The sequence below is a fragment of the Hylobates moloch genome, unplaced genomic scaffold (genome assembly GCF_009828535.3).
Source record: "Hylobates moloch isolate HMO894 unplaced genomic scaffold, HMol_V3 SCAFFOLD_5, whole genome shotgun sequence".
Taxonomy (NCBI): Eukaryota; Metazoa; Chordata; class Mammalia; order Primates; family Hylobatidae; genus Hylobates; species Hylobates moloch.
This window is the reverse complement of record NW_026652280.1, coordinates 86,181,663-86,209,248: the sequence shown is the minus strand read 5'-3', so window position 1 is coordinate 86,209,248 and position 27,586 is coordinate 86,181,663. Positions and strand designations below refer to the sequence as shown.

The window sequence follows — 27,586 nt, the reverse complement described above, 5'->3', positions numbered from 1 at the left end:
TTCAGGGCCGAGCAGGGCTCCCTGGAAGTCCCCTCTTCCTGCCCCAGCTTTATTTTGGTTCTAGATTCATTCCAGTAGGCATACCCTGTCCCCATCACGGCCATCCTCGGCACACAGTTAACAAGTCATGCAGTTAGGCGGAGGGAGAGAGGGGAGAGGGTGGGGGGAAGTCAGTGACCTGCACTGCACAGCCACTGGGTTAGAGAGAGTCAGGGTCTCCCAGGCTGCAAAGCCTTGTCCAGCCATGTGTCTCCTGGCCCTGGGCTGACCTCCTGCTGTGGCCACAGGGTAGACAGCCTGGCCTTGGGGCTGGGCCATGGCTGTGTCAGGTGGGGAAAGCCACCATCCTGCCTCCAGTCCCCTGGGCCCTTGTTCTAGCCCCTTCCCCCCCCATATCATTGGGGATAACTTGTTGGCCTGGGTCTCCATAGCTCACCAGTTATGGACCAAGGAACAGGGGCAGCCAGCCTGAGGGTCCATGCTGTCACCTGTAGGTAGCCCCACCGAGCAGATGATACACCACCTGCTGGCCTGGGTGAGCTCAGCCCTTCCCAGCACTCAGCCATGAAGGCAAGAAGCAGCTTCCTGGGACTGCCGGAGGCCAGACTGCGGATGACAAGCTCTGCCTGCTCTCCTCCTACTGGGCTAGGGGGGTAACCAAAGACTGATGCCAGTAGAGGCGCAACAGCCCAGCCCCTCTGCTTCTGGGTGGGAGCCCCCAGGGTGCCCCTCGCACTCCAGGCCCCTGCCCCCACAGCGATCAGGCCAAGGCAATGGATCTTGAAGCCACACTTGCGTGGCTTCCTCCCTCCAGCCTGAGCTCCCTTTCTTGCTCTGATAAGTTTCTCTGAGAACACTCACCTGCAAGAAGCTACTTGCCCAAGAATCCCCCTCTCAGATTTCGCTTCTAGGGAACTCGAGCTAGGAGACCCAGTGTCGGGGGCACCTCCCCGTGATCGAGAGCTGCCTCCTTCCTAGCCTGGCATTCAGTCTTCTCCTGGCGTCCCTCAAGCCGCCCTTCCACCCTGGCCTCCCCCGGCTTCCCATCAGGCCTCAGCCACCTGGGCTGTCCTTCCACTGCCACCCATCCAAGGCCCAGCCCAAGAGCCTCCTTGTCCACCACATCTGCCCAGGCACCTACAGCCCACCAAGACCTCTGCTGTCAGTGTTCTCTCTGCCCCACCCCTGCCACCCCCTAGGCTGAGACCTGCCTGAGGCATCTTTCTCCCAGTGGGCCTGGAAGGGCATCAACAAATGCTTGCAGAGCCCGGGCCTGGTTTGCGCAGGACTGAGCACAAGGACCTGGGTCTGGGCCTCTTTGGACCTCTGGTTCTTGCCATGGTTGAGGTCCAGGGAGTAGATTTCACAGAGAATAACTCCGGAGCCAGTGTTCCACATGGCCGGCAGGCTGCCGCCTGGGCCTGGTCTCTTGGTCTCTTCTCCGGCCCCAAGAAAGGCCCTTCCTTGTATCCACTGCAGTGGGCTGAAGACTGCATTTGTGATGGGGAAGTTCACATCCTGCCATTGCTCAGGTTGGGCCTGCTGCCTGCGACACGCTCAGTTCTTTTCCTGCCCCTCCAAGCGCAGCTCCTACCTTGTCAAAGAGACCCTTCCTGTCTCCCTAGCCCTCAGAGCCCCCTGAGTCCACACAGCTGGGCTGCCATCAGCACTGAGCAGATCCTCCGGGGCAGGGGAGCTAGTCTTCCTGATGTCCCAAGGGCCAGGTCTTCTTCGTGTTACCCCTGCTGGTGCCTAGCACAGTGCCTGGCCCCCAAGATTCGCTGGGTTCCAGAATATAGCCTGGCTCAGCAGCTGGCCTCCCAGGAGGAGCAGGGTTGAGTGAGTGAGCTTGAGTTGGAGCACAGCCATCCAGTGCTCAGCACCCTCCCTCTGTCCTGGCCCAGCCACAGCTGGTCCTCAGCAGGAGAAGACTCTGGGGCCCTGGACACAGAGCCACGCCCACTCCTCTGCTGCAATCTGGACAGAGACCAGGATGGCTCATGAGGACTCTGCCAGGGGACCCCAGTGTTCACGGCTCCAGCTGGGCTATGGAGAGGGCATCAGACAGAGCTGAGTGGGTACCGGGCTCCAGCAGCTCCATTGCCCACCTGGCCCGCCCTGGTTGCTAGTTTCGCCGGACAGCGTGCCACATGGACACGGGCCTGCGCAGCGTGGCCAACATCTGGTTCCAATGTGTGGTTCCCATGCCACTGGCTGACGGCCCAATGATGACATGGCCCACGTTGTCCCCACGGCCGTCGCTGCTGCTCTCAGCCACCGTCACGCGGAGAGACAGGTCCTGAGGAAGATGCAACATGGGTGCTGAGGACCAGGAGCAGCCAGAGGTACTTCTTGGCCTCTGGGTTCAAGGTTACAAATGTAAGGCCCCAGTGGGGTGCCAGGCACAGCTCCCTGAATCCTCACCTCTGATCTAAGAGGTGAGGAGACTTGCCGCAGGTCACTCAGCAAATAAATGGCAGGCAAGAGTTTGAACTAGGCCTGCCTAGGCCCTCAGGTTTCTCTTGCTGCCTCCCGCCACAGCGGCAGCACCTGCCTGCCAGGTTTCAAATACTGGCCTCCCCACTTCCCCCGATCCTTTTTTTTTTTTTTTTTTTTTTTGAGACAGTCTCACTCTGTCGCCCAGGCTGGAGTACAGGGGCACGATCTTGGCTCACTGCAACCTCTGCCTCCCACGTTCAAGCAGTTCTCCTGCTTCGGCCTCCCAAGTAGCTGGGATTACAGGCGACTGCCACCATGCCCGGCTAATTTTTGTATTTTTAGTAGAGATGGGTGTTTCACCATGTTGGCCAGGCTGGTCTTGAACTCCTGACCTCAGGTGATCCTCCCACCTCAGCCTCCCAAAGTGCTGGCATTACAGGCGTGAGCCACTGCGCTGTGTGACCTTGGGCAGTGACTTGGGCTCTTGCTACCTCAGCTTCTCCATCTGTGAAATGGTGATGATAATATTTGTTCTGGCTGGGCATGGTGGCTCACATCTGTAATCCAAGCACTTTGGGAGGCTGAGGCGGGCAGATCACCTGAAATCAGGAGTTCGAGACCAGCCTGGCCAACATGGTGAAACCCTGTCTCTACCAAAAATACAAAAATTAGCCGGGCATGATGGTGCTTGCCTGTAATCCCAGCTACTTGGGAGGGTGAGGCAGGAGAATCACTTGAACCTGGGAAGTGGAGGTTGCAGTGAGCCAAGATTACACCACTGCACTCCAGCCTGGGTGACAGAGCAAGACTGTGTCTCAGAAAAAAAAAAAAAATTGGGGCCGGGCGCGGTGGCTCACGCCTGTAATCCCAGCACTTTGGGAGGCCGAAGTGGGCAGATCGCCTAAGGTTGGGAGTTCAAGACCAGCCTAGCCAGTGTGGTGAAACCCCATTTCTACTAAAAATACAAAAATTAGCCAGGTGTGGTGGCAGGTGCCTGTAATCCCAGCTACTCGGGAAGCTGAGGCAGAAGAATCACTTGAACCCAGGAGGCAGAGGTTGCAGTGAGCTGAGTTCGCGCCATTGCACTCCAGTTGGGCAACAGAGCAAGACTCCGTCTCAAAAAAAAAAAAAAAAAAAAAAAAAAAAAAAAAAAAAAAAAAAAAAAAAAAAAAAAATTGGTTTCTATCTCATAGGGCTGTTTCAAGAACAAAATGAGTGAACTGTGTAGAACGGCACCTGCACACAGTCAGAACATGCTAGAGGTTGCGTTGCTATTACTAATATCACAACCGAGGACGGGAGAGACCATGCTTGAGATGAGAGCGGGAGCTGAAACTCAAATCCAGCCCGATCTCTCTCCTCCCCGACTTCCCCCATGGTCCCAAGAAGTCTCTCGCTTTTAGAGGCTGTGGAGAAGTGGCACTGTGACACCCAGGGAGAGGCAGAGGACACATGGGCAGCCTGTCCCATGAGGGTGGCAGGCGAAGGCTACCATACCCAGGATGGGCCAGAGATGCTGGGATGTGCCTGGGTTAGGAACACTCAGAGTGAGGCAGAGTTCTGGGCCTTTACATGCAGGCGGGGTCCCCAGGTTGGGGGAGATTAGGCGGGTTCTGTACAGCCCTGGGGCTATGGAGGCAGGTTTTGGCTCAAGGCGCAAAGGACTTTCTCATTGTCAGGAGTGCCGAGGAGGGCTAGAGATAGTGAGGGAAGGTGATGCGAGCCCCATCCTCCGAGGCATGCAAGCAGGGCCCAAGCCCTATCTTCTGCAGTCCCCCTACCCGTGGTCTGTGATGTCCCTGCTGGGAGAGGTCTCCCTGGAGCATGTCACCTTCTGAAGACCACGGGAGCTTGGGGAGTTCAGCAGAACCCTGAAATAGAGCCTGGGAGATTCAGAGCAGGAACTCTGGGTGCCTGGGTCACCCCGGCTCCTCTCCAGCCCTCTGCAGTTCCCTCCACTGGGAATGGTCCTCCCTCAGAGCTGGGTATTCCCTTCTGCAGAAATCCCCCCTCACCTGACCTCGGGAGTCTAGGACACTCTTAGCGGATTAGGGACTCTCCTGCCTGTCCCTTGTGAGCACCAAGAAAGTCATGCCTGTGTCCCCAGCACCCACCCTAGGGCTGGCCCCAGTGGCACTCAATAACTGCTAGAAAGTGATGGCTGGAGGCAAACTACTACCCCTGCAGGGGCCCTGAGAAGTGAAGGTGGAGAGATGCGGCAGCCCCAGAGCCCTGGGGTGACCTGACCCCTTCCCGTCCCCCAGCCCCCTCACCTGGAGCACAATGGCTGGCACCGAGAAGATCATGGCTTCGTTGAACACCGGATTGGGGTCGTCCCTCTTCACGGCTGTCTTCTTTTTGCTCATCTTCCTCCCATCCTGCAGCAGGTATACCTTGACGAAGGGGTCTGTGGGCAGGTGGACAGGTGAGGGCCAGCGTCACACTCACTCGCCACAGCCCTGCCCAGTCTGGCTCCACCCACTGACTCCAAACTCCCCAGTGCTTTGCTGTTGCTGTGAACTCCTGCAGCCCTGCCCTTGGTCCTCTATTATTTTTCCCATTTCACAGATGAGAAAACTGAGGCTCACACAGCACGTCAGGTGAGGGCTGGGCTTTGTGCTCAGGCAGCTGCCTCACAGCCCACGTGCTCCCCTCCTAGGATGCTCTGGGGAACTCAGCAGCCCCACCGTGTTCCTTCTATAAATGGCCCGAGTGCAGACGTCAGCCCTGAGTCACCGGGCGCCCGCACAGCAGAGCCTGACTCAACCGTGTGCGGCTCTGAAATAACAACTTGCCATCTGCCCATCACCTATTGCCCACGGGGTGTCCTTGCCACACCTGCCTGGAGCTGGCCCCCGCCACCTACCCCCACCCCAAGGCTTGCAACTCCCAATAGATCAAGCTCCCCCAGCCCCTAGTCTTCAGTTCTCTAGAATACAGCTGCCTCCAAGGTCACTGCTTTGAGAGGGACTGAGGACTCCTGCAGACCTAAGGCATCAGGTCCTGCCTGGCACCCACCCCAACCCTCTGGCCCTGGTCCCTTTTTGGAGTCTGGGATACTGCCCTGTCTCTGGGAATGGAGCCTCCACCATGAATTCCAGTTCCAGGGAACAGATGCCCACCTTGGTTCCCTGCCCAGCGCCCCCAGCCCTGAGTGCTGCCTCCTGCCCTGAGACCCCCCATCACTCTGACCCCCTTCACTCTGCCCTCACAGGGGCCCCTGCCACCCTCCAGGGATCTCATGTTTCCCCGGCTGGATTAATTGTCCCCATGCCACCCCCTACCCATCTGCACGACTTCTGGGCTCAGCAAAGCTGAGGGGGACCTTGGCACTGTGTCCCACACCTGCTGATGCTTCCAGGTGCCCACAGCACAGCAGCTGGGCCACAGCTTCCACTGAGTCACATGGAGGAGCCGGGCTGCCGGCTGGGCCTTACCCGCTGTGGTCTTGTCATTGGTCCAGATGAGGTTCTTGGCCTTAACCACGACCACGGTGAGGCGCTCGGCTGTGGGGAGGTAGCTGAGGGAGAGCAGGATCTCCCCCACAGCATCGGCGGCCTGGGGGACAGAGAGGTGGCTCAGAGGGCTTCTCCCCACCCGACTTGAGGGGTCCAGGGAAAGCCTTGGTTGCCAGGGAAAGGCTGGGGCTTCCTTCTCCATAGAGAAGTGGCTGCACTGGGGGCCTCTTACCACAGGGATCCAGGCAGGCAGGGACAACCTGGAGAAAGGGACAGCCACCCACCCCCCCGCCACTGCATGGAGCATGCCCCACTCCTCCCTTCCACCGGGTGTGGACCCTGCCTGGGGTGGAGGGTCAGAGGCAGCCTGTCAAATGTAGCTATCAAACATAGTTTTGTTCCCTCATTGCGGGCCAAGGAAAACACTGTGGTAGTAATACACAGCGATCAGAGTGGAATGGAATTAGATTCTTTGCTTAAACAACAATGATGTTCTGTGAGCATTCCTACAATTATAAAACTCAAGTGCAGCTTGGCCTCTGTCTGAAATCATCCCCTCTAAGGCTAGAGGAATGTTTCTCTAGCAGAAGCTCAGTAGGGTAGAACCTCTGAAGCTTTGGTGGCAAAGCAGCAGACGAGCTGTAAACAGTGGTCGGGATGTTTTTGAAATTTGCCTGCAGCAGTTTCCTTGGATGTGGCTCAGGGCTTCTTCTCTGCTCTCCTAATGATGATGGGGCTGAGGCTGTCGCAGAGGATGATGGAGTCCCTTCCTGGAAGTATATGTGTGCATGCTCTTCCGAGGTGGACGAGCAGGTGAGTCACTTACCTTGTTCTGGTCCTGTAAATAGAGCCAGCCGCTGAAGGGCTGCAGTGGGAGGTCGAGCACAGAAAGCTTCAGCTCCACCACCCCCGTGCTGACGTTGTGCTCATCCTCATCAATACCAAATACAGAAAACCGCAGGCTCTTCTCCTCCAGGGCTGTGGGATCCAGGGGGATGGAGAACTTCTCATCGAAGAAGATGGAGTAGGCATTTCTCTGGATCTGCAGGAGAAAAGGCCATGGAGGGCGCTAGGGGCCTGAGAGGCCACAGCAGGGAGATAGCACTGGACAGGGAGGCCAGAGGCCCAGGCTAGAGTCCTGGCTTTGTCGTCATGACACCCTCAATGCCAATCTTTCCTTTGGTGGCTCAGCCTGGAAGGTTTAAAAGCCTCCTGTCCTCTCCTCAGTGGTGGCCAATCTAGTGGCCTGGCATTTGAATCTCCCACAATCTGATCCCAACTAATTTCCGTCCTCAGTGCCTGTGGCACCCCAGAACCCTCAAGATGCCCTGGACGAGCTGGTCTCCATCTTTCTTGTGTCTACTCGAGTCTAGCCCTAGGCCAGGCAAGCAGTGGAGTGGGAGAGTTGCCTGTGGAGTCACAAGCCACTGATGTCCCAGGTTCCTGCAGAGCCTGGCCCAGGACTGTTTGAACACCGTAGGCTGGATGGGTGGATGGAAGGGAGGACTAGGTGAGGTTGGGCCAACTCGGTTTCCAAGCCCAGTCCTGCCTGGTGGGTGCCACTGGCCTCCTCCCAGGAAGTTGTGGGCAGGCCCCCTGGGAAGGTGCATTGCGGGCACTGTCTCTGGGGAATAAGGGGGATGCTTTAGTCACTGCCTGGCGATATTTAAAGAAAGGCGCTGTCATCCCTGGACGCTGCCTGAGGCTGGGGGGCTGCCTAGCCTGGGGGCAGCACCCCCTGGTGGGATTGCCCAGGCTGTTATGCTGGGAAGCTTGCCTTCCCCGGAATAAATCCCCCAGCGCCACCAGCCACCATGACCGCACTCTTCTGTCACTGCCTGGGCATGGGAAGGCTCCTCTCACAGTGCTCACGTTCCCTACACAATCCCTTGCTCTTGAAGGGCTCCTTGCCCCCAAGGGATAAAGCCCAACTGGCCTCCTGACCTCCTGACCTCGGCATTCAGGCTCTTTATGATCTGGCTCCACCTCTCCCTCCTTCAGCTAAATTAGCCTCTCAGCTGTCCCCTGCTCAAGGGGGCCTGGGCTCCCCAACCAGCCATTCTCTGAGCGTGTGCTTTATGCGCACATGGCTGGAGGAAGATGGAACCCGGGGTTTGAGTCCCGGACTTCCTGCTTCCTTACTGGGGTTGTCGTGGGCAAAACACTTTCCCGAGCCCCAGTTTCCTCATCTGTAAGATGCCCTAACGATCCGTCCTGTTGGCATCAGGGGCTAATGAGAGAATCATGGATGTGCTGGGCTCTGTGAACCAGGTTCTCAGCACACATCAGGTTGTGGTGGCTGCTGTCTGCCAATGTCTCTCCTCAAGGAATGCGTCCTGAACCACCCAGAGTCCTCTAGGCAGCCCAAACCACAGGCAGCATGGCTGGGCACGACAGGAGCTCTGCACGGTCCTGAGAGCCAACCTGCTAGGCACTGACCCCGGGTGGGCTAAGAACTTCACATACATTAACCCATCTCTTCCTCAATAACCATGATGCCCATTTGACAGATGGGGAAACTGAGTCATGGGGTACTAAACTGACTTATCCAAGGTCATACTGCTAGGAAGAGGTGGAACCAGGATTTGAACCCAGGCAGTCAGGCTCCAGGGTCCTGTTCCTAATCGCCCACTATACTGCCTCTCAGAAGCTGGGCCACCCCAACTTGATGCCCTAAACACTCCCTCCTCGCACTCTGGTCACAGGCTATCCCCACCCTTCAGCCCAGATGTGGCTCTATTGGCTTGGTTCTGTGAGTTACAGGGATGTGTGGAGGGTAGCCTAAAGGACTGGGTGCCTTCCCTGCCCCTCACGCTTTATTCTCCACCCTTCCCCACTCTGCTCGGGCCCTGAGAGTTGGCCTCCATGGGCTGTGTCAACAGGTTCCCTTGGCCTTTGGCTTCTGGTTGGGTCAGCCAGTGGAGGTCACCAGAAGGAAATGGAGGGGGAGGGAAGTCCTTCTCTGCAGTATTGCTGCGGGATGACCATGTCCCTTGGCCAAAGGGCAGAGCTCCCACCAAGGTAGCCCTCTCCACACAAGGTGGCCCTCTATGCTTTTGGGCTCAGTAACCTCACCTTCCCCTCACCCCTTCAGATCTAGAGTGGGACCGCCCCTCCTGTTACGCCCCTCCAGAGTACCATGCCATCCCTGAGGTTGCCCCACACCCCATCCGTGCCATTCTGAATGGTCTTGCTATTTTCTTTTTTTTCTTTTCTTTTCTTTTTTTGAGATGGAGTCTCACTCTGTCCCCAGGCTGGAGTGCAGTGGCATGATCTCGGCTCACTGCAAGCTCCGCCTCCCGGGTTCACGCCATTCTCCTGCCTCAGCCTCCCAAGTAGCTGGGACTACAGGCGCCCACCACCGTGCCCGGCTAATTTTTTGTATTTTTTAGTAGAGACAGGGTTTCACAGTGTTAGCCAGGATGGTCTCGATCTCCTGACCTCGTGATCCACCCGCCTCGGCCTCTCAAAGTGCTGGGATTACAGGCATGAGCCACCACGCCCGGCTGTTATTTTCATTTTTAAAATTTATTTATTTATTATTTTTGAGGTGGAGTCGTTCTGTCACCCAGGCTGGAGTGCAGTGGTGTGATCTCGGCTCATTGCAACCTCCGCCTCCTAAGTTCATGCAATTCTCCTGCCTCAGCCACCCGAATAGCTGGGATTATAGGTGTGCACCACCATGTCCGGCTAATTTTTGTATTTTTAGTAGAGACGGGGTTTCACCATGTTGGCCAGGCTGGTCTCAAACACCTGACCTCAGGTGATCCACCTGCCTCAGCCTCCAAAGGGCTGGGATTACAGGTGTGAGCTGCTGCACCCGGCCCTATTTTTATTTTTTGAGATAGGGTCTCATTTTGTCACCCAGGCTGGAGTGCAGTGGTACAATCGTGGCTCATTGCAGCCTCAACCTCCTGGGCTCAAGTGATCCTCCCATCTCAGCCTCCCAAGTAGCTGGGACTATAAATTAGCTGGCACTACCACACCCAGCTAATTTTTTTTTTTTTTTTTTTTTTTGATAGAGAAGGAGTTTTGCCATGTTGCCTAGGCTGGCCTTGAACTCCTGGTTGGGCTCAAGCAATCCTCCCACCTTGGCCTCCCAAAATGCTGGGATTACAGGCATGAGTCACTGTACCTGGACAGTCCTGTTATTTTTTTATTTTTATTTTTTTTTTAAACAGAGTCTCGCTCTGTTGCCCAGGCTGGAGTGCAGTGGTGTGATTTCGGCTCACTGCAAGCTCCGTCTCCCCGGTTCACGCCATTCTCCTGCCTCAGCCTCCCGAGTAGCTGGGACTACAGGTGCCTGCCACCATGCTCGGCTAATTTTTTGTGTTTTAGTAGAGATGGGGTTTCACCATGTTAGCCAGGATGGTCTCGATCTCCTGACCTCATGATCCGCCCACCTCGGCCTCCCAAAATGTTGGGATTACAGGCGTGAGCCACCGCGTCCAGCCCCAGTCCTGTTATTAAGCCCTCCCCAAATTAGCCTTCTTGAGTGTGTCATCGCTTTTCTGCCGGGACCCCATGTTGACACAGGGTAGATGTGGACAGGGACAGTTGCCACATTCTGTATTCACTTGGCGGGAGAGCTAAGAACTCCACACAGTGAGAGCCTTCAGGTGGAGCCCCCGACCTCCCAGCTCTGTACAGAGCTCTCTCTATAGTCTGAAGCTTCAGCTCTGGGGTCAGCATCTATACTTACACTCTAGTGCCTTTCTGGGATCCTGCCGGGCCCATCGCCCTGCCTGCCTGGGAGGCGTCTAGTGAGCCCAGAGCACCCTTCTGCCCCGCCCTGAGCCCCACTTACCCGAGAAATGCCCACGATCTGCTCATCGGGCAGCAGGCTGACGCGCATGAAGCAGGACTCGAAGCTGGCCTCCTCCCGCTCCAAGAGGTCCTTGCCCTGCATCACTGCCACGTGCAGCGTGTGGGAGGCAGTGTTGTACTCCATGCTCACCTCCACCTGGCCCAGTGTGAAGTCCTGCCCAAAGGTGTTGCTCACGGAGGAGATGGAGTTCAGGGAGTCAGCCGACTGGGACTTCCGGAGGGTCCCATAGGGGGCCAGGTCCAACTCCCGGCCCATCAGTTCCAGAGGCCCCAGTTCACTGATGCTCTCAAAGGTGTCCTCAATGCTGAGACTGCCTTTGCGGCTGGGTGGTCCCCGCATGCTGGCCCTCTGGGCGTTCCAGACAGGCACTCTCTAGGGGTGAGAAAGAGGGACGTGGGAGCATCATGGGGGCCATAGGCAAGGTCACTGGGAGACGGCAAAGAGATGAGTAAGGCCTGTTCATTCTCAGATCTCCAAGTTCCCCTTTCACAGAAGCCCTGCATCCCTTAGCTAGGAAGGTTCTTGTTTAATATTATTTCATGTCACTTATTTATTTATGTATTTTTTGAGACGGAGTTTTGCTCTTGTTGCCCAGGCTGGAGTGCAATGGCACGATCTCGGCTCACTGCAACCTCTGCCTCCAGGGTTCAAGTGATTCTCCTGCCTCAGCCTCCTGAGTAGCTGGGATTACAGGGGCGTGCCACCATGCCTGGCTAATTTTGTATTTTTAGTAGAGATGGGATCTCTCCATGCTGGTCAGGCTGGTCTCGAACTCCCAACCTCAGGTGATCTGCCCACCTACCTCGGCCTCCCAAAGTGCTGGGATTACAGGCGTGAGCCACTGTGCCCAGCCTAGGGGTACATGAGATTTTTTTTTTTTTGAGAGAATCTCACTCTGTCGCCAGGCTGGAGTGCAATGGCACGATCTTGATTCATTACAACCTCCACCTCCCGGGTTCAAGCAATTCTCCTGCCTCAGCCTCCTGAGGACCTGGGATTACAGGCACGCACCACCACACCCAGCTAATTTTGTATTTTTAGTAGAGATGGGGTTTCTGCACGTTGGCCAGGCTGGTCTGGAACTCCCGACCTCAAGCGATCTGCTCACCTCGGCCTCCCGAAGTGCTGGGATTACAGGTGTGAGCCACCACGCCTGACCAAATATTTATTTATTTATTTATTTATTTTTTGAGACAGAGTCTCGCTGCCTTGCCCAGCCTGGAGTGCAGTGGCACGATCTTGGCTCACTGCAACCTCTGCCTCCTGGGTTCAAGCAATTCTCCTGCCTCACCCTCCCAAGTAGCTGGGACTACAGGTGCCCGCCACCACACCCAGCTAATTTTTGTATTTTTAGTAGAGACGGGGTTTCACTATGTTGGCCAGGCTCGTCTTGAACTCCTGACCTTGTGATCCGCCTGCCTCGGCCTCCCAAAGTGCTGAGATTACAGGCGTGAGCCACCGTGCCCAGCCCCTCAACTTTTTCTTAATATATATATTTGTAGGGACAGAATTCCATACATCAAGTTGTCGATTGCAGTGATGTTTAGAAAAAGGAAAAGCAGCTAGCAATCGAAGTGTCCTAGAAGAAGAACGGGTAAGAATACCAGGAGCCAGCCACTCAAGAGGTGATGAAGCAGCCACAAGGGAAGTTTACAACACAGGAAGCTTTCATGTTGGGTGACACTCACCCAAATATTAATTTTTTTTTTCCCTCGGCCAGGCACGGTGGCTCACACCTGTAATACCAGCACTTTGGGATGCTGAGGTGGCGGATCGCCTGAGGTCAGGAGTTCAAGACCAGCCTGGCCAACATGGTGAAACCTTGTCTCTACTAAAACTACAAAAATTAGCCGGTGTGGCGGCATGCACCTGTAATCTCAGCTACTCAGGAGGCTGAGGCAGGAGAACTGCTTGAACCCAGGAGGCGGAGGTTGCAGTGAGCTGAGATTGTGCCACTGCACTCCAGGCTGGGTGACAGGGTGAGACTCTGTCTCAAAAATAAATAAATAAATAAATAAATAAATAAATATTTTTATTTTCCCTAAATTGACCTTGGGATTTGAGAAAACAAGAACCTTTTAAACCATAAGCATCTTCCATGCCTTCATTACCATATTTTTTTTTTTTTTTTTTTTTGAGATAGGGTCTCACTTGCCCAGGGTGGAGTGCGATCACAGCTCTCTGCAGCCTCAACTTTCTGGGCCCAAGTAATCCTACCATCTCACTCTCCCAAGTGTCTGGGACCACAGGTGTGAGCTACTACACCTGGCCTTTTTTTTCTTTCTTTTTCTTTTTTTTTTTGAGATGGAGCCTCGCTCTGTCACCCAGGCTGGAGTACAGTGGCGCGATCTCTGCTCACTGCAATCTCCACCTCCTGGGTTCAAGCAATGCTCCTGCTTCAGCCTCCTGAGTAGCTGGGATTACAGGTACGCACCACCACGCCCAGCTAATTTTTTGTATTTTTAGCAGAGACAGCATTTCTCCATGTCGGTCAGGCTGGTCTCGACCTCCCAACCTCAGGTGATCTGCCCACCTCAGCTTCCCAAAGTGCTGAGATTACAGGCGTGAGCACCACGCCTAGCCACACCTGGCTAATTTTATTTATTTATTTATTTATTTATTTATTTATTTATTTATTTTGGTAGAGATGAGATCTTGCTTTGTTGCCCAGGCTGGTCTCCAACTCCTGGGCTCAAGCGATCCTTCTGCCTCGGCTACCCAAAGTGCTGGGATCACAGACATGAGCCACTGCACCTGGCTGCTTACCATAATTTTCATGGTTCCCCAATTTTCCATTGAGCAGATAATCATAATTTAATTTACTCTTCCCCACTGTTGGACATTTATGTTGTTTCCACTTTTTCAGAAATACAAATACTGCAGTACTGAATAGCTTTCTTAAAATCCTGGCTCAGAGGACACAGTCCCTTGAAGGTGTTTTGTTTTTGTTTTTGATTGAGTCTCACTCTGTTGCCCAGGCTGGAGTGCACTGCCATGATCTTGGCTCCTAGGTTCAAGCAATTCTTGTGTCTCAGCCTTCTGAGTAGCTGGGATTACAAGTGCCTGCCACCATGCACAGCTAATTTTTTTGTTTTGTTTTGTTTGAGACGGAGTTTTGCTCTTGTTGCCCAGGCTGGAGTGCAATGGAGAGATCTCAGCTCACCACAACCTCCACCTTCTGGGTTCAAGCGATTCTCCTGCCTCAGCCTCCCGAGTAGCTGGAATTACAGGCATGCACCACCACACTTGGCTAATTTTGTATTTTTAGTAGAGACAGGGTTTCTCCATGTTGGTCAGGCTGGTCTCGAACTCACGACCTCAGGTGATCCACCAGTCTTAGCCTCTCAAAGTGCTGGGATTACAGGCATGAGCCACTGTGCCCGGCCAATTTTTATATTTTTTTAGTAGAGACAGGGTTTCACCATGTTGGCCAGGCTGGTCTTGAACTCCTGACCTCAAGTGATTTGCCCGCCTTGGCCTCCCAAAGTGCTGGGATTACAGGCGTGACCCACCACGCCAGGCCTGGAAAAATTTTTTCAAATTTACACTCCCCCAACAGCGTGTGTGATAGTCCCCCCAGACACCCTAAGTGAGTGAACATGAGGGACTCTAATCTGGTAATAGATTTCGGCTGTGCTCTCTGGAACTCTACATGACATTCAGAAAATTCTCTGCCATGTGTTAAATGATTCAGCAAGGTATAGTGAGAGCCCTAAGTGTGTGTGCCCCCGATACAGCAGTTCCACATCTAGACATCCATCCAAAGTACACTATCCCAAATGAAGACAAAGTTTTACATACAGAACATCCACTGCATTATTTATCATGACATTTAGTCAATCATGGCACACGTACAAAAAGGAATCTCATACAGCCATTAAAAGAATGTTTATGATGTGTGTTCAACAGTATGTCAAAATGCTTCAGCTACAAGGGAGGTGAAAAGAGAAAGAACTGTAATCCTAGCACTTTGGGAGGCCAAGGCGGGCAAATCTCTTGAGCCCAGGAGTTCGAGGCCAGCCTGGCCAACATGGTGAAACCCCATCTCTACAAAAAATTAAAAAAAATTAGCTAGGCATCGTGGCTTGGGCCTGTAATCCCAGCTACTCGGGAGGCTGAGGTGGGAGGATCGCTTGAGCCCAGGAGGTGTAGGTTGCAGTGAACTGAGATTGTGTCAGAGCACTCCAGCCTGGGTGACAGAGTGAGACCCTGTCTTAAAGAAAGAAAGGAAGGAAGGAAGGAAGGAAGGAAGGAAGGAAGGAAGGAAGGAAGAAAGAAAGAAAGAAAGAAAGAAAGAAAGAAAGAAAGAAAGAAAGAAAGGAAGAAAGAAAGGGCCAGGCACAGTGGCTCACGCCTGTAATCCCAGCACTTTGGGAGGCCGAGGCGGGCAGATCACGAGGTCAGGAGATCGAGACCATCCTGGTTAACATGGTGAAACCCCGTCTCTACTAAAAATACAAAAAATTAGCCGGGCGTGGTGGCGGATGCCTGTAGTCCCAGCTGCTCGGGAGGCTGAGGCAGGAGAATGGTGTGAACCTGGGAGGCGGAACTTGCAGTGAGCCGAGATCGTGCCACTGCACTCCAGCCTGGGCGACAGAGCAAGACTCTGTCTCAAAAAAAAAAGAAAAAGAAAAAAAAGAAAGTAAGAAGAAATAAATATATCAGGTTACTCTGGGCACTTGGCCTATGGGGTAGCTCTGCTCTGCAAGGAGCATTTTGAAAAAAAAGAAAGAAAGAAAACGTTATTAGTTAAAAAGCAGGCCACGTGTGGTGACTCACGCCAGCACTTTGGGAGGTCGAGGCAGATGGATCACCTGAGGTCAGGAGTTCGACACCAGCCTGACCAACATGGTGAAACCCCGTCTCTACTAAAAATATGAAATTGGCCCGGCATGGCGGTGCACGCCTATAATCCCAGCTACTTGGGAGGCTGAGGCAGGATAATCGCTTGAACCCAGGAGGCAGAGGTTGCAGTGAGCCCAGATCACGCCATTGCACTCCAGCCTGGGCAACAAGAGGGAAACTCTATCTCAAAACAAACAAACAAACAAACAAACAAAAGTTGAAGATGTGAAAGGGGAAGAGGGAGGTCTACTCCCCATTCAAAGGAGGACATTAACCAGGAGGAGGCGGTGATGGAGGGAGAGGGGCTGAAGGCTGACCTGAGTGGATGGTAGGGGCATGGGGTTGCACTTGCTGTGCACCTGCAGGAGCAGAAGCCTCACCTTCTCCCTGGCCTCTGCGCAGCTCTCGCCGTACTTCTGCTGAAGGTACCTGTAGTCGTAATTGGGGAACGGAGAGGGGCTGGGGAAGCTCCCCGACGTCCAGAGCTTCCACAGGCTCACAGCTGCAATTCCCAGCAGGGCCAGGGCCCCTGCAGCATAGACACCCACCTCCCAGCCAGGGGGGCTCTTGATGACTGCAAGGCAAGGGCAGCCTCTCATTAGGGCTTCCTAGTGGATACAGACCCACACCCGGAGAGCAGCACCGACTTCTTCATTGAATGGATATTTATTGAATGCCTACTATGTGCTAGGTGCTGGAGATCCCATGTCGAACAAGACATACACTTTCCTGTGTTGCTTGGGACCAGAAGTGTTTTGGGTTTCAGATTTTTTCTGATTTGGGGATATTTACGTTACACTTATAGGTTGAGTATTCCTAATCCAAAAATCTGAAATCCAAAATGCTCCAGTGGACATTTCTTTCAGCATCATGTCGGCCCGCAAAAAATTTCAGATTTTCGATTTTGGATTTTTGGATTTAGGATGATCAGCCTGTGTACGTAATATCCAGAAAAGGCAAATCTGTGTAGACAGAATTGACACCAGTCTATACAGTAGATTAGTGACTGTCAGGGGCTGGAAAGTTGGGAGAAATAGGGTTTCTTTGGGGGATGATGAAAATATTCTAAAAATAGATTGTGTGGTTGGTTGCACAATATACTAAAAACCACTGAATTGTACACTTTAAGTGGGTAAATTGCTTGGTATGTGAATCTTATCTCTCCGTGAATCTCTTACCAAAACAAATAAACAACTCAGCCACAAGTGAGAGGTGGCTGCAGGCTGTGCAGGGCTTGGAGACAAATCCAGATGCTCAGAGGCTTTTGCTCTGCTGATGAGTCAATAACCTTCCCTCTCTGAGCCTTACTGCCCCCGAAAACGGAAATTAACAACTCCCTCAACTGTAGCAGGTGAGTCCTCCCCAGCACTGTGCTTGGCACACGGCAGGACCATACACGTTCCAAGGTTTTGCCTCCCTCTCCCAGGAAACCTGGCTCTGCTTCCCCAAAGGAAGCCAAGGAGACACTGGGATTCACCATGCAGGTCACGGTGCTGGCAAATACAGTTCTCTAAACTGTCCTTAGTACTGTGTCTGTCTCAATTCAAGTGAGGAAACTGAGCCACAGAAAGGCTAAAGAACTTGCCCAAGGTCACAGAGCCCAGAAGGGGTGGTGCTGGGACTCCAACTCTGGCAGCCAGACCCCAAAGCAAGCGGGGTAACCACTGCCCCACCTGGCCTCGACCCTGCACAGTTCCCTGGAAGCAAGGTGAGGAGAGATGCAAAGGGCATCTCAGGGCTGGAGATTGATCACTGCATATCCATTGAGCACCCATCCTGGTGTGCCAGCAGCCTATAGGCACGGGTAGCCAGGGCTGAGTCAGCCCCAGGCCAAGTCCCTGTCCTTAAGTAGCTGGCAGTCTAGGGGGTGGGGTGGGGCAGGCAAATAAATAGACAGATCAGGGTACTGGGAATGGGAGCAGCCCGGGAAGGCCTCCCGGAGGAGGGACATGTAAGCTGAGATATGAGGAGGGGCAAGAAGTGTGCCAGGCCACGGCAACAGGAGCTGGAAGTCAAGGGCGGGAAGAATAGAGGGGTATAAAAAGCCCAGAGTGGGCAGAGTGGCTGGGGGAGGGAGGGAGGGGACCTGGAGCTAGAGGAGTTCCTCATCACTGCTGCCCTGAAGCCCGGCCACACAGGAATGAATCACACAGTGGGGCAGCCCCTCTAGCCTGCCCTGCTCTCTGCTGAGCTGCCTTTGGCCAGAGTCCACAGCACTGACTCACTGGCCTCCAGCCCTGACGCCCTCCCAGCACTCAGCACCCTGTGAAGCTCTACTTTCTTTTCTTTTTTTTTTTTTGAGATGGAGTTTCACTCTTGTTGCCCAGGCTGGAGTGCAGTGGCACGATCTCGGCTCACTGCAACCTCTGCCTCCCGGGTTCAAACGATTCTCCTGCCTCAGCCTCCCAAGTAGCTGGAATTACAGGCGTCCACCACCACACCCGGCTAGTTTTTTGTATTTCTAGTAGAGACAGGGTTTCACCATGTTGGCCAGGCTGGTCTCAAACTCCTGACCTCAGGTGATCCGCCCACCTTGGCCTCCCAAAGTGCTGGGATTACAGGTGTGAGCCACCGCGCCCGGCCAAGGCCCTACTTTCTAAAAGAGGAAAACTGAGACCAAGGAAGGGTAATGGGCACATCTGTTTCTCCACTGAAGGCCAGCGGTGAGACACGGCAGAGCCGGGCGCCGGTACCTTGGCTTCCAGGCAAGTCACCCAGCACCTCTGGGCTTCATACTCCATTTGGAAAATGCGGATGACAAGAACATCCCCCATCCAGCGGTCCCACTCTGGTGAATTTATTCTAAAGGGAAAATCCCAACAGGTTTTTTGTCTGGGATGAGTCATCGAGGCTGTATTTATAACAGCAGAAATCTGGAAACAGCCTGAAGGTCCCACCGAGGGGGCCAGTGAGGGCTGGTGGCTCTGTCTTGGGAGGAAATGTCACTGGCCTTTGAGATCACAATTGAGGTCATTAGGATGGCACTGTGGCAATGCAGAGACACATTTCTGGCATTGTTAAGAGAGGAAAAAAATGAATCCCCAACATGGTCTAATCACGCAATTGTGACGTGTGTAAAAGTCACGCAGCACATAGTCACGGGCTGGGCAGACCAGGGAAAAACAGAAGGAATGGGTAATGACGGTGGAAGGGCTGTGAAGAAACCCTCCTTCCTCCCGCTGCTGTTGACAGAATGTCAGCTGTGGGCTACATATGCCCATAACAAAGAGATCCATGGAGGCTTCCGGGTCCCGCCCTGCCAAGGCTTGGCGTATTCTGGGAGTCCTGGGAACAGGGTCACAGCAGAGCTGGGTGGTAGCTGGGGGTTGGCCAGAGGGCAGGACCAGAGGCCCAAGGTCTCTGAGCAGGTTGTGGGCACAGCCAGGTGGCAAAGCAGGTTCAGGTTCCCCTGTGCCTGAGGCTCTTGGGAGCTGAAGGGTGGAGCCCATGCCCGAGGTGGCAGAAAAGGGGGCAGGGCTGGGGGCACAGAAGGAAAAGCCCCAGGAAGGTGACATGAAATGACAATTCACATTCATTTGTTTGTTGATTTTACGGAATACCAGTCTTGGGGTGATATTGGAAGTGGGGTCTAGGCTAAGACTGGAAACGAGTGGGACGAGGAGGAGGAGGAATAGCTCCTCTTACGAAGCACTTACTATTTATGATTTTCCAGGCCCTGTTCTAAGCATGTCACGTATATTAACCCATTGAGTCAAAGCAATCCTGTGAGGTTGGTTCTATTGTTTTCCCCATTTTACAGATAAGGAAGCTGAGGGACGGAGAAGAGATCTGCCTCCAGACAGACTGGGTCCAGATCTGCACCTGTAACCCCGACACCAGGTGCCAGGACTCAGGCAGGCAGAGGCAGAGGCAGGGAAGGACTCCAGGCCAGGAGAACAGCATGTGCAAAGCCCTGCCGCTGGGAGAGTGGCGTTTGCACCGTGCTGGGTGCTGCACATCCATCAGCTCTCTACATCTTCCCGACAGCCCTGAGGCAAGCCTCATCGTTTGCATTTTACAGATAAGTAAGTAGAAGTTCGGGTTTCACCACTTGCCCAAGGCCACACGGGGGGCAAGAACTGTGAGCCCGAGGGTGAAAAGTGAGGCTCCCTGGCTCACTTTTAGGAAAAAGTGATGGGAAAGGTGATTCCCAGGCACACCCTTCAGATCAGCCCTGGGCTCCCCAGGGGCTGCATTAGGGTAGGGGCTGGAGTGATGGGGAGCACGGGGCTGGGAGTCAGGAGACCTGAGTGCACGTCCTGACCCCGTTACTCTCTGAGCCTCATTTCTCCCATCTGTGAATGAGGAGAGGAACAAAGGGAGAAAAGACGGCTGGTATGTTTCGGCTCTGACCCCATCCGCCGTCCATGAGGAGGGCTGCAGGAGTATGTCTGGAGTCTCGAGGCACCTCCCAGCCACCTCCCATCTCCCTGCTGAGGCACAGGGTGCGGTGGAAGCCATGACCCTGGACTGGGTGGCCTCTTTTTTTTTCTAATGAGACGGAGTCTCACTCTGTCGCCCAGGCTGGAAAGCTGGAGTGCAGTGGTGTGATCTCAGCTCACTATAACCTCTGCCTCTGGACTGGGTGGTCTTTGAATTTAACGCCCCATGAATCTAACATTGACCTTCCTGGGTTTATTTTCCCTTGGCTACTTGACAGTCTCCACAAAAGGCCTTGGTGAGTGGATTCCGAGTCACAGGCTCATCCCCAGGGTGCAGCAGGATGAGCGTCTCCCCAGGGACCCTTTCAAATGAAAGAGAGAAAGTCACTTTAACAGGAAGGAGCCACTTGAGTGGCAAGATGAGGAGACCTCAGACTGGGCCAAGCTTGATGTCCCCAGGGCTGTCTGACCTTGGGCAAGTCACTGACTGTCCTTGACAGTGAAGGCATTAATGGCAAGGACAAATTATTCATGTCCCACAGACACCTCCCACCCAGGCCTGGTGGAAGGGTCTTGCAGGCGTGATCCAGGAGGGGCTTGCCCTGGGCACTCACCGCTCAGATGGTATTCTGCCACATCCACGGCCATGATGTCTGCTGCAGTGACTGTGATTGGAAGGGAAAAGAGAGTGAGCGGAGAGGGCTGCAGAGAGTCAGCGTCCCGCTCCTAGGTCCTGGCCTCCTGGCACCCACGTCCAGTCATCCAGAGCTTACACTCAGCTATAAGGGGAGTGCCACCAAAGGGAGGCTTGGCATTTTAAGAAATGATGTTTAAAGCTCTTTTCAAGCATTCTAAGACTCTTCTTAGGATTGCCAGATAAAACACAGGGTGCCCAGTGGCATGTGAATTTCAGATTTTGTTTTGTTTTGTTTTGTTTTTTCAGATGGAGTCTCTCTTTGTTGCCCAGGCTAGAGTGCAGTGGCGCGATCTCAGCTCACTGCAGCCTCTGCCTCCTGGGTTCAAGTGATCTCCTGCCTCAGCCTCCCAAGTAGCTGGGATGACAGGCACGTGCCACCACACCCGGCTAATTTTTGTATTTTTTTGTAGAGATGGGGTTTCACCATGTTGGCCAGGCTGATCTCGAACTCGTGGCCTCAGGTGATCCACCAGCCTTGGTCTCCCAAAGTGCTGAGATTACAGGTGTAAGCCACCACGCCTGGCCAAATTTCAAAGAAGTTTTTAATATGTGTGTCCCAACTATTCCATAGGACATACTTACGCCAAAATCTTTTCCATTGTTCATCCAAAACGTCAATGCTCCTGGGTGTCCTGTTTTTGTATTTGCCAAATCTGGCAACCTCAGCTCATTTCCATCCTAACAACATCAGGCTGATCAGAGGCGACGCGGTAGGTGACTCATTAGAGCAAGGCCTCCCTGGCTTGAGCCAGAGCCTTCCTCCAAATGCTTCCATTTCGATTGGGAAGGAAAGGCTGCGTGTCTGCAGTATTCTATTATCAGTCCTTTCGCTGCTTGGCATGGTTTCTTCCCCACCCCATCCTCCACCCCCAGCTTTTAGGAACGACTGAGGCTTAAGTTGTTCTAGAAAGGTCTGGGAGCTTGTACAACCCATTATCTGAACCTAGGTGACCTGCTCAGTGTTTTATTATTGTGCTAAGAAGTAAATCTGGCTCACAGATGTGTTCTAAATGGGTGTGTGTGGGGAGTCCTGGAAAAAGGAAATTGGGATGGGCTGCACTGATCTCAGGTCAAGGGCACAGAGGGCCAGGATAATGCCCACCCCAACTTCTGGATTCCCTTGTAGTTCAGAGAGGTGGTTACACATGGTAAGCCTGCAGGCCTGGTGCAGGGTGGTAGGGCAAGGGGAGGGGGAGGTAAGAACTGCAGAGTGATGGCCTGGCCCAAGGGCAGCTGCATTTTTGCCCCAGCAGGAATGCCAACCACCGTGGCTTGATATTCTGGCACTTTAAAGAAAAACCAGATACCTGAATTTTTTATGTGCCATTTCCTGAGTTTTAAAGGTAGCAACCAATTTGCAAAAAATTCAAATGCCATTCAGGCACCGTATAAAAAGTCCTCGGAGAGTGTGACCCACCAGTTCCCAACTCCTCGGAGCATCCTGTAGGTCGAATCAGAGGGTAAAGCTAAGGCCCTCAACATTTTCAGGAACTCCGGGGTTCTCCCCAATCTGTGGCTTTGGAGTCAAGAAGCTGGGGTGCCATCTTCCAGTCAGGGTTATCCAGCACATTTGGGGTGCCATAAGTCCTAGTCCACCCCCTTAAGTCCTGGAGGTGCCCAGGAGCTTCTAGAAGCAGGTCGGGTAAGGTGCACGGCCAGCTCCTGGCTCCCAGTTCTCCTGATGCTGCCCCCACTGCCACAAGGAGATGTGCGTTGTCATGGTGATGGAAGGGTGGTGCTAAGCCAGAAGGGCTTCACCCATCCTGACTAGAGTGGAAACTCATTCCTGGGCCTGGACTGGAGATAATGATAGTGATCGACAACCTTGCCGAGCACTTCTTACACATCAAGCGCCGTTCTAAGCACTTTGCATATATCTGACCTCATTTAATTCTCCTAACAGCCCCATGAGGTAGGTACTATTATTATCTCTGGTTTGCGGGTGAGAGTCCCAGGGTGTAATTTGCCCCAGGCCACACGGCTAATAAACTGTTCAACCCAGGCTGTCTGGCTCCATGCTCGTAACCACTGTATCTCACAGCAAGTGGGCATATGGTTTCCAAAAAGTTTCCTAAGAATCTGCAGGTCAAATGGGTCACCGTGTACCTGCCCAAGGTGGGCCTAGCTCCTGGCGGAAGCTGGTCTGGATACGGTGAAACACATGCTAATGTGCACACACGCACCTCCCAGCCTGCTTCTGCCTTGCCGGGAATCAGATAAGCCATCGGCTTTTTCCTGCTTACCTGGCACAAGCTGACTTTGCAAGAGTGGGGCCAAGCTGGGACAGCCAATGCCAGCAGCAGGCGAGCAAGGTATGCATGGCAAAGTACACCCCACAGCACAACAGGCGTGGTACGGGACAAAGCCTCAAGCTGCATCAGGCCTCTGGCTGTTGGGGGCCCCATCACCTCCATGGCTGGCCCAGCTCAGACCCCAGACTCCCACGCTGTCTGTTCTTTCCTCTCCCTTTAACATGACATCCTTACCCAGGGAGCTGAGATTTCAGGGAGGGTGTGAATGACTGCTAGGCACACCCCAGACAGAAGTTCCTTTTTTTGAGAGCCTCACTCTGTCACCCAGGTTTGAATGCAGTGGCGCGATCTCAGCTCACTGCAACCTCTGCCTCCCGGGTTCAAGCGCTTCTCCTGCCTCAGCCTCCCAAATAGCTGGGATTAGGGGCATGAGCCACCACGCTCAGCCAGTTTTTGTGTTTTTAGTAGAGACGGGGTTTCATCATGTTGGCCAGGATGGTCTCGAACTCCTGACCTCAAGTGATCCTCCCACCTTGGCCTCCCAAAGTGCTAGGATTACAGGCATGAGTCACCGCCCCTGGCCTCCAGACAGATGTTCCAGCCTGGTGCCCTGTGAAGGCAGAGCTCATCTGCCTGAGTGGAGGGAGAAGAGAACTGGGAGAGAGGTAGAGGCTCCTAGAGGGTGTCATCCTGAGCACAGGGTTTGTAGTCAGCTGCACCCAGCTCTGAGTCCCATATCTGCCCCTGGCTAGCTGCAGTGGACTTGGGCAATTTTCTTAGTCTCTTAGAGCCTCAGTTCCCCATCTGTAAAGCAGATGTGAGGCTGCCAGGAGGGTGAAATGAGAAGGTACGTGTAGTCAGGCTTGGCACATATTGGTTGCTGTGGTTAGCAGCCTGGTGATGGCCCACACAGGCCCCCTAACCCCTAGTCTGGGCAGTGTGGGCAGCACTGCCAGCCTACAGATGTGTTTATTTGTCTTACATTTAAGTGAGTTGCCAACATTTTAAAATTGAAAAATTTAGCTGGGTGCAGTGGGTCGTGCCTATAGTCCCAGCTACTGGGGAGGCTGATGTGGGAGGATCTCTTGAACCCAAGAGTTCAAAACCAGTCTGGACAACATAGTGAGACTGTGCCTCAAAAAAAAAGCGTGTGTGGGGGGCGGAATTTCCCATTAAACATTGATTTAAAAAGGATTTCCAGCTTCCCTTAGAAAGTTAGAAGATCTGGCCGGGCGTGGTGGCTCAGGCCTGTAATCTCAGCACTTTGGGAGGCTGAGGTGGGCGGATCACCTGAGGTCGGGAGTTCGAGACCAGCCTGACTCACATGGAGAAACCCCATCTCTACTAAAAATACAAAATTAGCCGGGCTTGGTGGCGCATGCCTGTAATCCCAGCTACTTGGGAAGGCTGAGGCAGAAGAATCGCTTGAATCTAGGAGGTGGAGGTTGCAGTGAGCCGAGATCGCGCCATTGCACTCCAGCCTGGGCAACAAGAGCAAAACTCCATCCCCCCCCCCCAAAAAAAAGAAAGTTAGAAGATTTGGGGACAATGGGTTTGCATCCCCTGACTCTAACAGGAGTTGGAGCTAAGTCGGCTTTGCCCCTTCCCTGGCTGCTCCCATCCTTCCATTCACTGCTAGAACCTGTTGAGCCCTGGAAGCATCCCTGCTCATAAGCCTGGTACAGTGGACTTTGAATGAGCTACTATTTTTTATTTTTAATTAATTTATTTTTTTTGAGACGGAGTTTCGCTCTTTCACCCAGGCTGGAATGAAGTGGCACGATCTCACCATGCCCAGCAAAGCTATGGGAGATTAAGAGAGGTTAAGTGACTTGCCCAAAGCCACACAGCCAGCAGTGGTAGAGCTGGTCCTGGCAGCCATTCGTGTAGCCCAGTCCAGCCCCTCTTCCATTAGCAGTGACAACCCTCATGCCATCTTCCCCATCACCCGAAAGACCCATGGGGCAAATCCTGTTACTACCCCCTCCTCCACAGAGGAGGAGAGGGAGGCTCAGAGAAGGGCAGTGAATTGGCCTGAGGTCACCCAACCAGTGAGGAGGAAGCTGAGACCAAGCCGCAAGTGCTGGCTGTGGCAGCCAGTGCCCTTCTCAGCGGCTTTGCTCACTATCCCCGAGACCCCCTGACTCTGTCTCACCTGGGATGACCTCAGTGGGCTCCCGCTGGCAGCCTGGAGGTCTGCCAGGCAGAGGGACTGTGGCTTTGGCTAGAAGAGGATAGCGATGAGGTACAGTGGGACCAGGGCAACCTGTGACCAGAGTGTCCACGGTGTCCAGACACACAGCAAAGAGCATAACATGGGGGACCAGAGTGGCTCCAGACCCTCACTGAGCTCCCAGACTGCACATCTCCACTCCTGCAACACCCCTCCCCATCTGACCAGTTCGTTCAGTCTCAAATCCCCAGACCCTAAACTGCATAGTGCTTACTCATTGAAAACAGCTCTAGGTTCAAATTCCAGCTCGATCATACCTACCTAGCAATATCTCCTTACTGCTGCATGCATGTGGACATAGTAAGTGCTAAGTGCTTAGCACTGTGCCTGGTTGTAGTAGGTACACAATGTGGACATGATGATTCAATGGATTAATGGATCCCCCTTTTACAGATGAGGAAGCTGGGGCCCCAGGTCACCTAGCATACAAGTAGCAACACTGGGATTGGTGCCAGGGTGCAATGGATCTGGGCCTGGGCTCTTCGCCACCATGCTGACTCCTGATCAGGCAGGTCTTTTGGGGTGGGGAGTTGGAAGAGCCCCCCACTTCCCCCCGCTTTGCTGGAATCAGACCATGGCAGAGGCCCCTCCTGGGCTTGTCAGAGAATTGGCTTTCCAAGAACGTTGTGCCTCGGCAGGGGAAAGGGGCCTTCTGTCCCTGCCCTCTGCTCCACCCCACCTGCTTGCCCAGTGTCCTCACATCATTCTCTGGCTAGCAAGGCAATGGGAAGGGGCGGGAGTTGGGCCCAGGAGAGCCTCACCCTTCAAGCTGTGAGCCTCTTCAGGATCTTTAGGTTGAAACCTTTTCAAGTACCCCTCCTCCGCTTTCTGAGATAACCACATCCTGCTGCCATCCCCCAAACAGCCCACAGAAACCGCAGGGCAGACTGGCTGGGAGGTGCTGGCTGGCATTTCTTGGGCACCTACTGTGTGACTTGCCCTGTGTTATCTCAGCACCGCAGCCCTCTGAGGGGGCTGCTACCCTGCTCTTTGTACTGGAGGAAACTGAGGTGCAGTGTGGGCAGCACTGCCAGCCTACAGATGTGTATTTGTCAGTCAGTCACCAGAGCTGACAAGTGGCAGAGTCCGGGTTTGAAACCCAGGCTGGGAGCCCCCACTGTGCAGAGCTGCTTGGGAAAGCTTTCAGACTTCAGAGGAGAGAGGCTGGGGGCTTGGGGACCTGTCCTAACCCTTCTTCACACTGGCTGTGGTAACTTGGGTGGGTCTCCTGCCCTCTCTGAGCCTCAGTTTCCCCATTTCTAATCGGAAGTACTATTGCTGCTGCTCTCTAAAACTGTCACCCCCTGACGGGGAGAAGGAGCTGACATTCCATGGTGCAGCTTTCCCAGGCTTTTGGGAATGGAGGAGGGCGCACACAGTCTCTCTGCAGCCCCTGGAAGAGGGCTCCCAGGATGGCCAGCTCAGGGCCTTCCACCCACAGGCCAGGCTCCCGGCCCCCCACCTCCCTCCCCCAACTTCAGCCCAAATCTACAGCCTTGAGGCCCTGAGTCTGGGCAAGCTTCCTCCCCTGCCCCGCCACACCCCTCTCCTAAGCTCTGGAAAGCCCCCCACTCAGGCTGGTGCCACCGGCGGCTGAGGGTCATATCTGGCTCTTCACACAGCCAGGGCCTCCTCGGGCTGGGGTGCAACGTTCCCCTCCAGATTGGGACGGTTCCTGCAGACCCAGCGCTCCGCCTCGGGAACCTCCAGGGTGTATGGGGACCGGAGTGTCGGGAGGGGGTGTGAAGCCAGAGCAGGGACAGTGAGGACAGTCAGGGCGCTGAATGCGAAAGTGAGGGGCGTGTGTGCAGCGTGGGCGCGGGGAGGCGTGTAAATGGCGGGGTGAGCCGCGTGTGTGCACATGCGGGGCGTGCGATGCGATGCGCACTGCGCGGAGTGGCCGGGCCGGCGGGTAAGGGTGCCCGGCGTGCGCGGTGCCCGGCATTCTTTCGTGTGCAAGGGCGGCGCGGAGGTGCAGGCGCGCGGAGTGCGCGGGGCTCTGGGGTCCCGGGCCCAGGGCCCGAGGAGGGGGCTGCGTGCGTCCGCGATCAGGGTGCGATCCCGGCCGCGCACGGGGGTCGGCGGGGTACGTACTCACCCGGGCTCCGCGGAGGGGCCGCCGCTCCGGCTGGGCTGCAGCTGCCGGCCCGCCTCTCGCAGCGCGCACGCACCTGCGCCTAGCCCGGCCGCCGGCGGCAACGCCACCCCTGCAGTGTCGCCGGGCTCCCGCCTCCGAGGAGCGCGGCGCGGGCCGGGGGCTCGGCCGGGCCGGGGCGGCGGACCGGAGCTGCGCCGCAGTCCGGGCACGCTCCCAGGAGCCCGCCGCGCGCTCCCTCGCGCTCGTCCGCTCGCCCGCCCAATCCCTCTTTAATTTAAAGTGACAAGCTCGAGCGCTGTCTCTGCTCCCGGGGTCCGAGCCGGAGATCCCCAAGCGCGTCCGGGATCCAGGGAC

General features: G+C 54.5%; 1 protein-coding gene across 6 annotated transcripts; it reads right to left on the bottom strand.

Moving 5' to 3' along the window:
• Positions 1-27,586, bottom strand: SYT12 (synaptotagmin 12). 6 transcript variants are annotated; one of them, XM_032153596.2, is made up of 9 exons: positions 27,233-27,586; positions 25,396-25,412; positions 20,567-20,617; positions 15,951-16,144; positions 10,705-11,097; positions 6,724-6,939; positions 5,877-5,997; positions 4,713-4,846; positions 4,080-4,310 (listed from the first exon to the last, which is right to left on the bottom strand). In XM_032153596.2, the coding sequence occupies exons 3-9, from the start codon at positions 20,598-20,600 to the stop codon at positions 4,134-4,136; spliced, it is 1,269 nt and encodes a 422-aa protein (XP_032009487.1). In that variant the 5' UTR covers positions 20,601-20,617; positions 25,396-25,412; positions 27,233-27,586; the 3' UTR covers positions 4,080-4,133. The 6 variants fall into 6 exon arrangements, with proteins under 6 accessions (XP_032009490.1, XP_032009487.1, XP_032009486.1 ...); XM_032153599.2 differs by lacking the exons at positions 4,080-4,310; positions 25,396-25,412 and adding an exon at positions 1-2,299; XM_032153595.2 differs by lacking the exon at positions 25,396-25,412.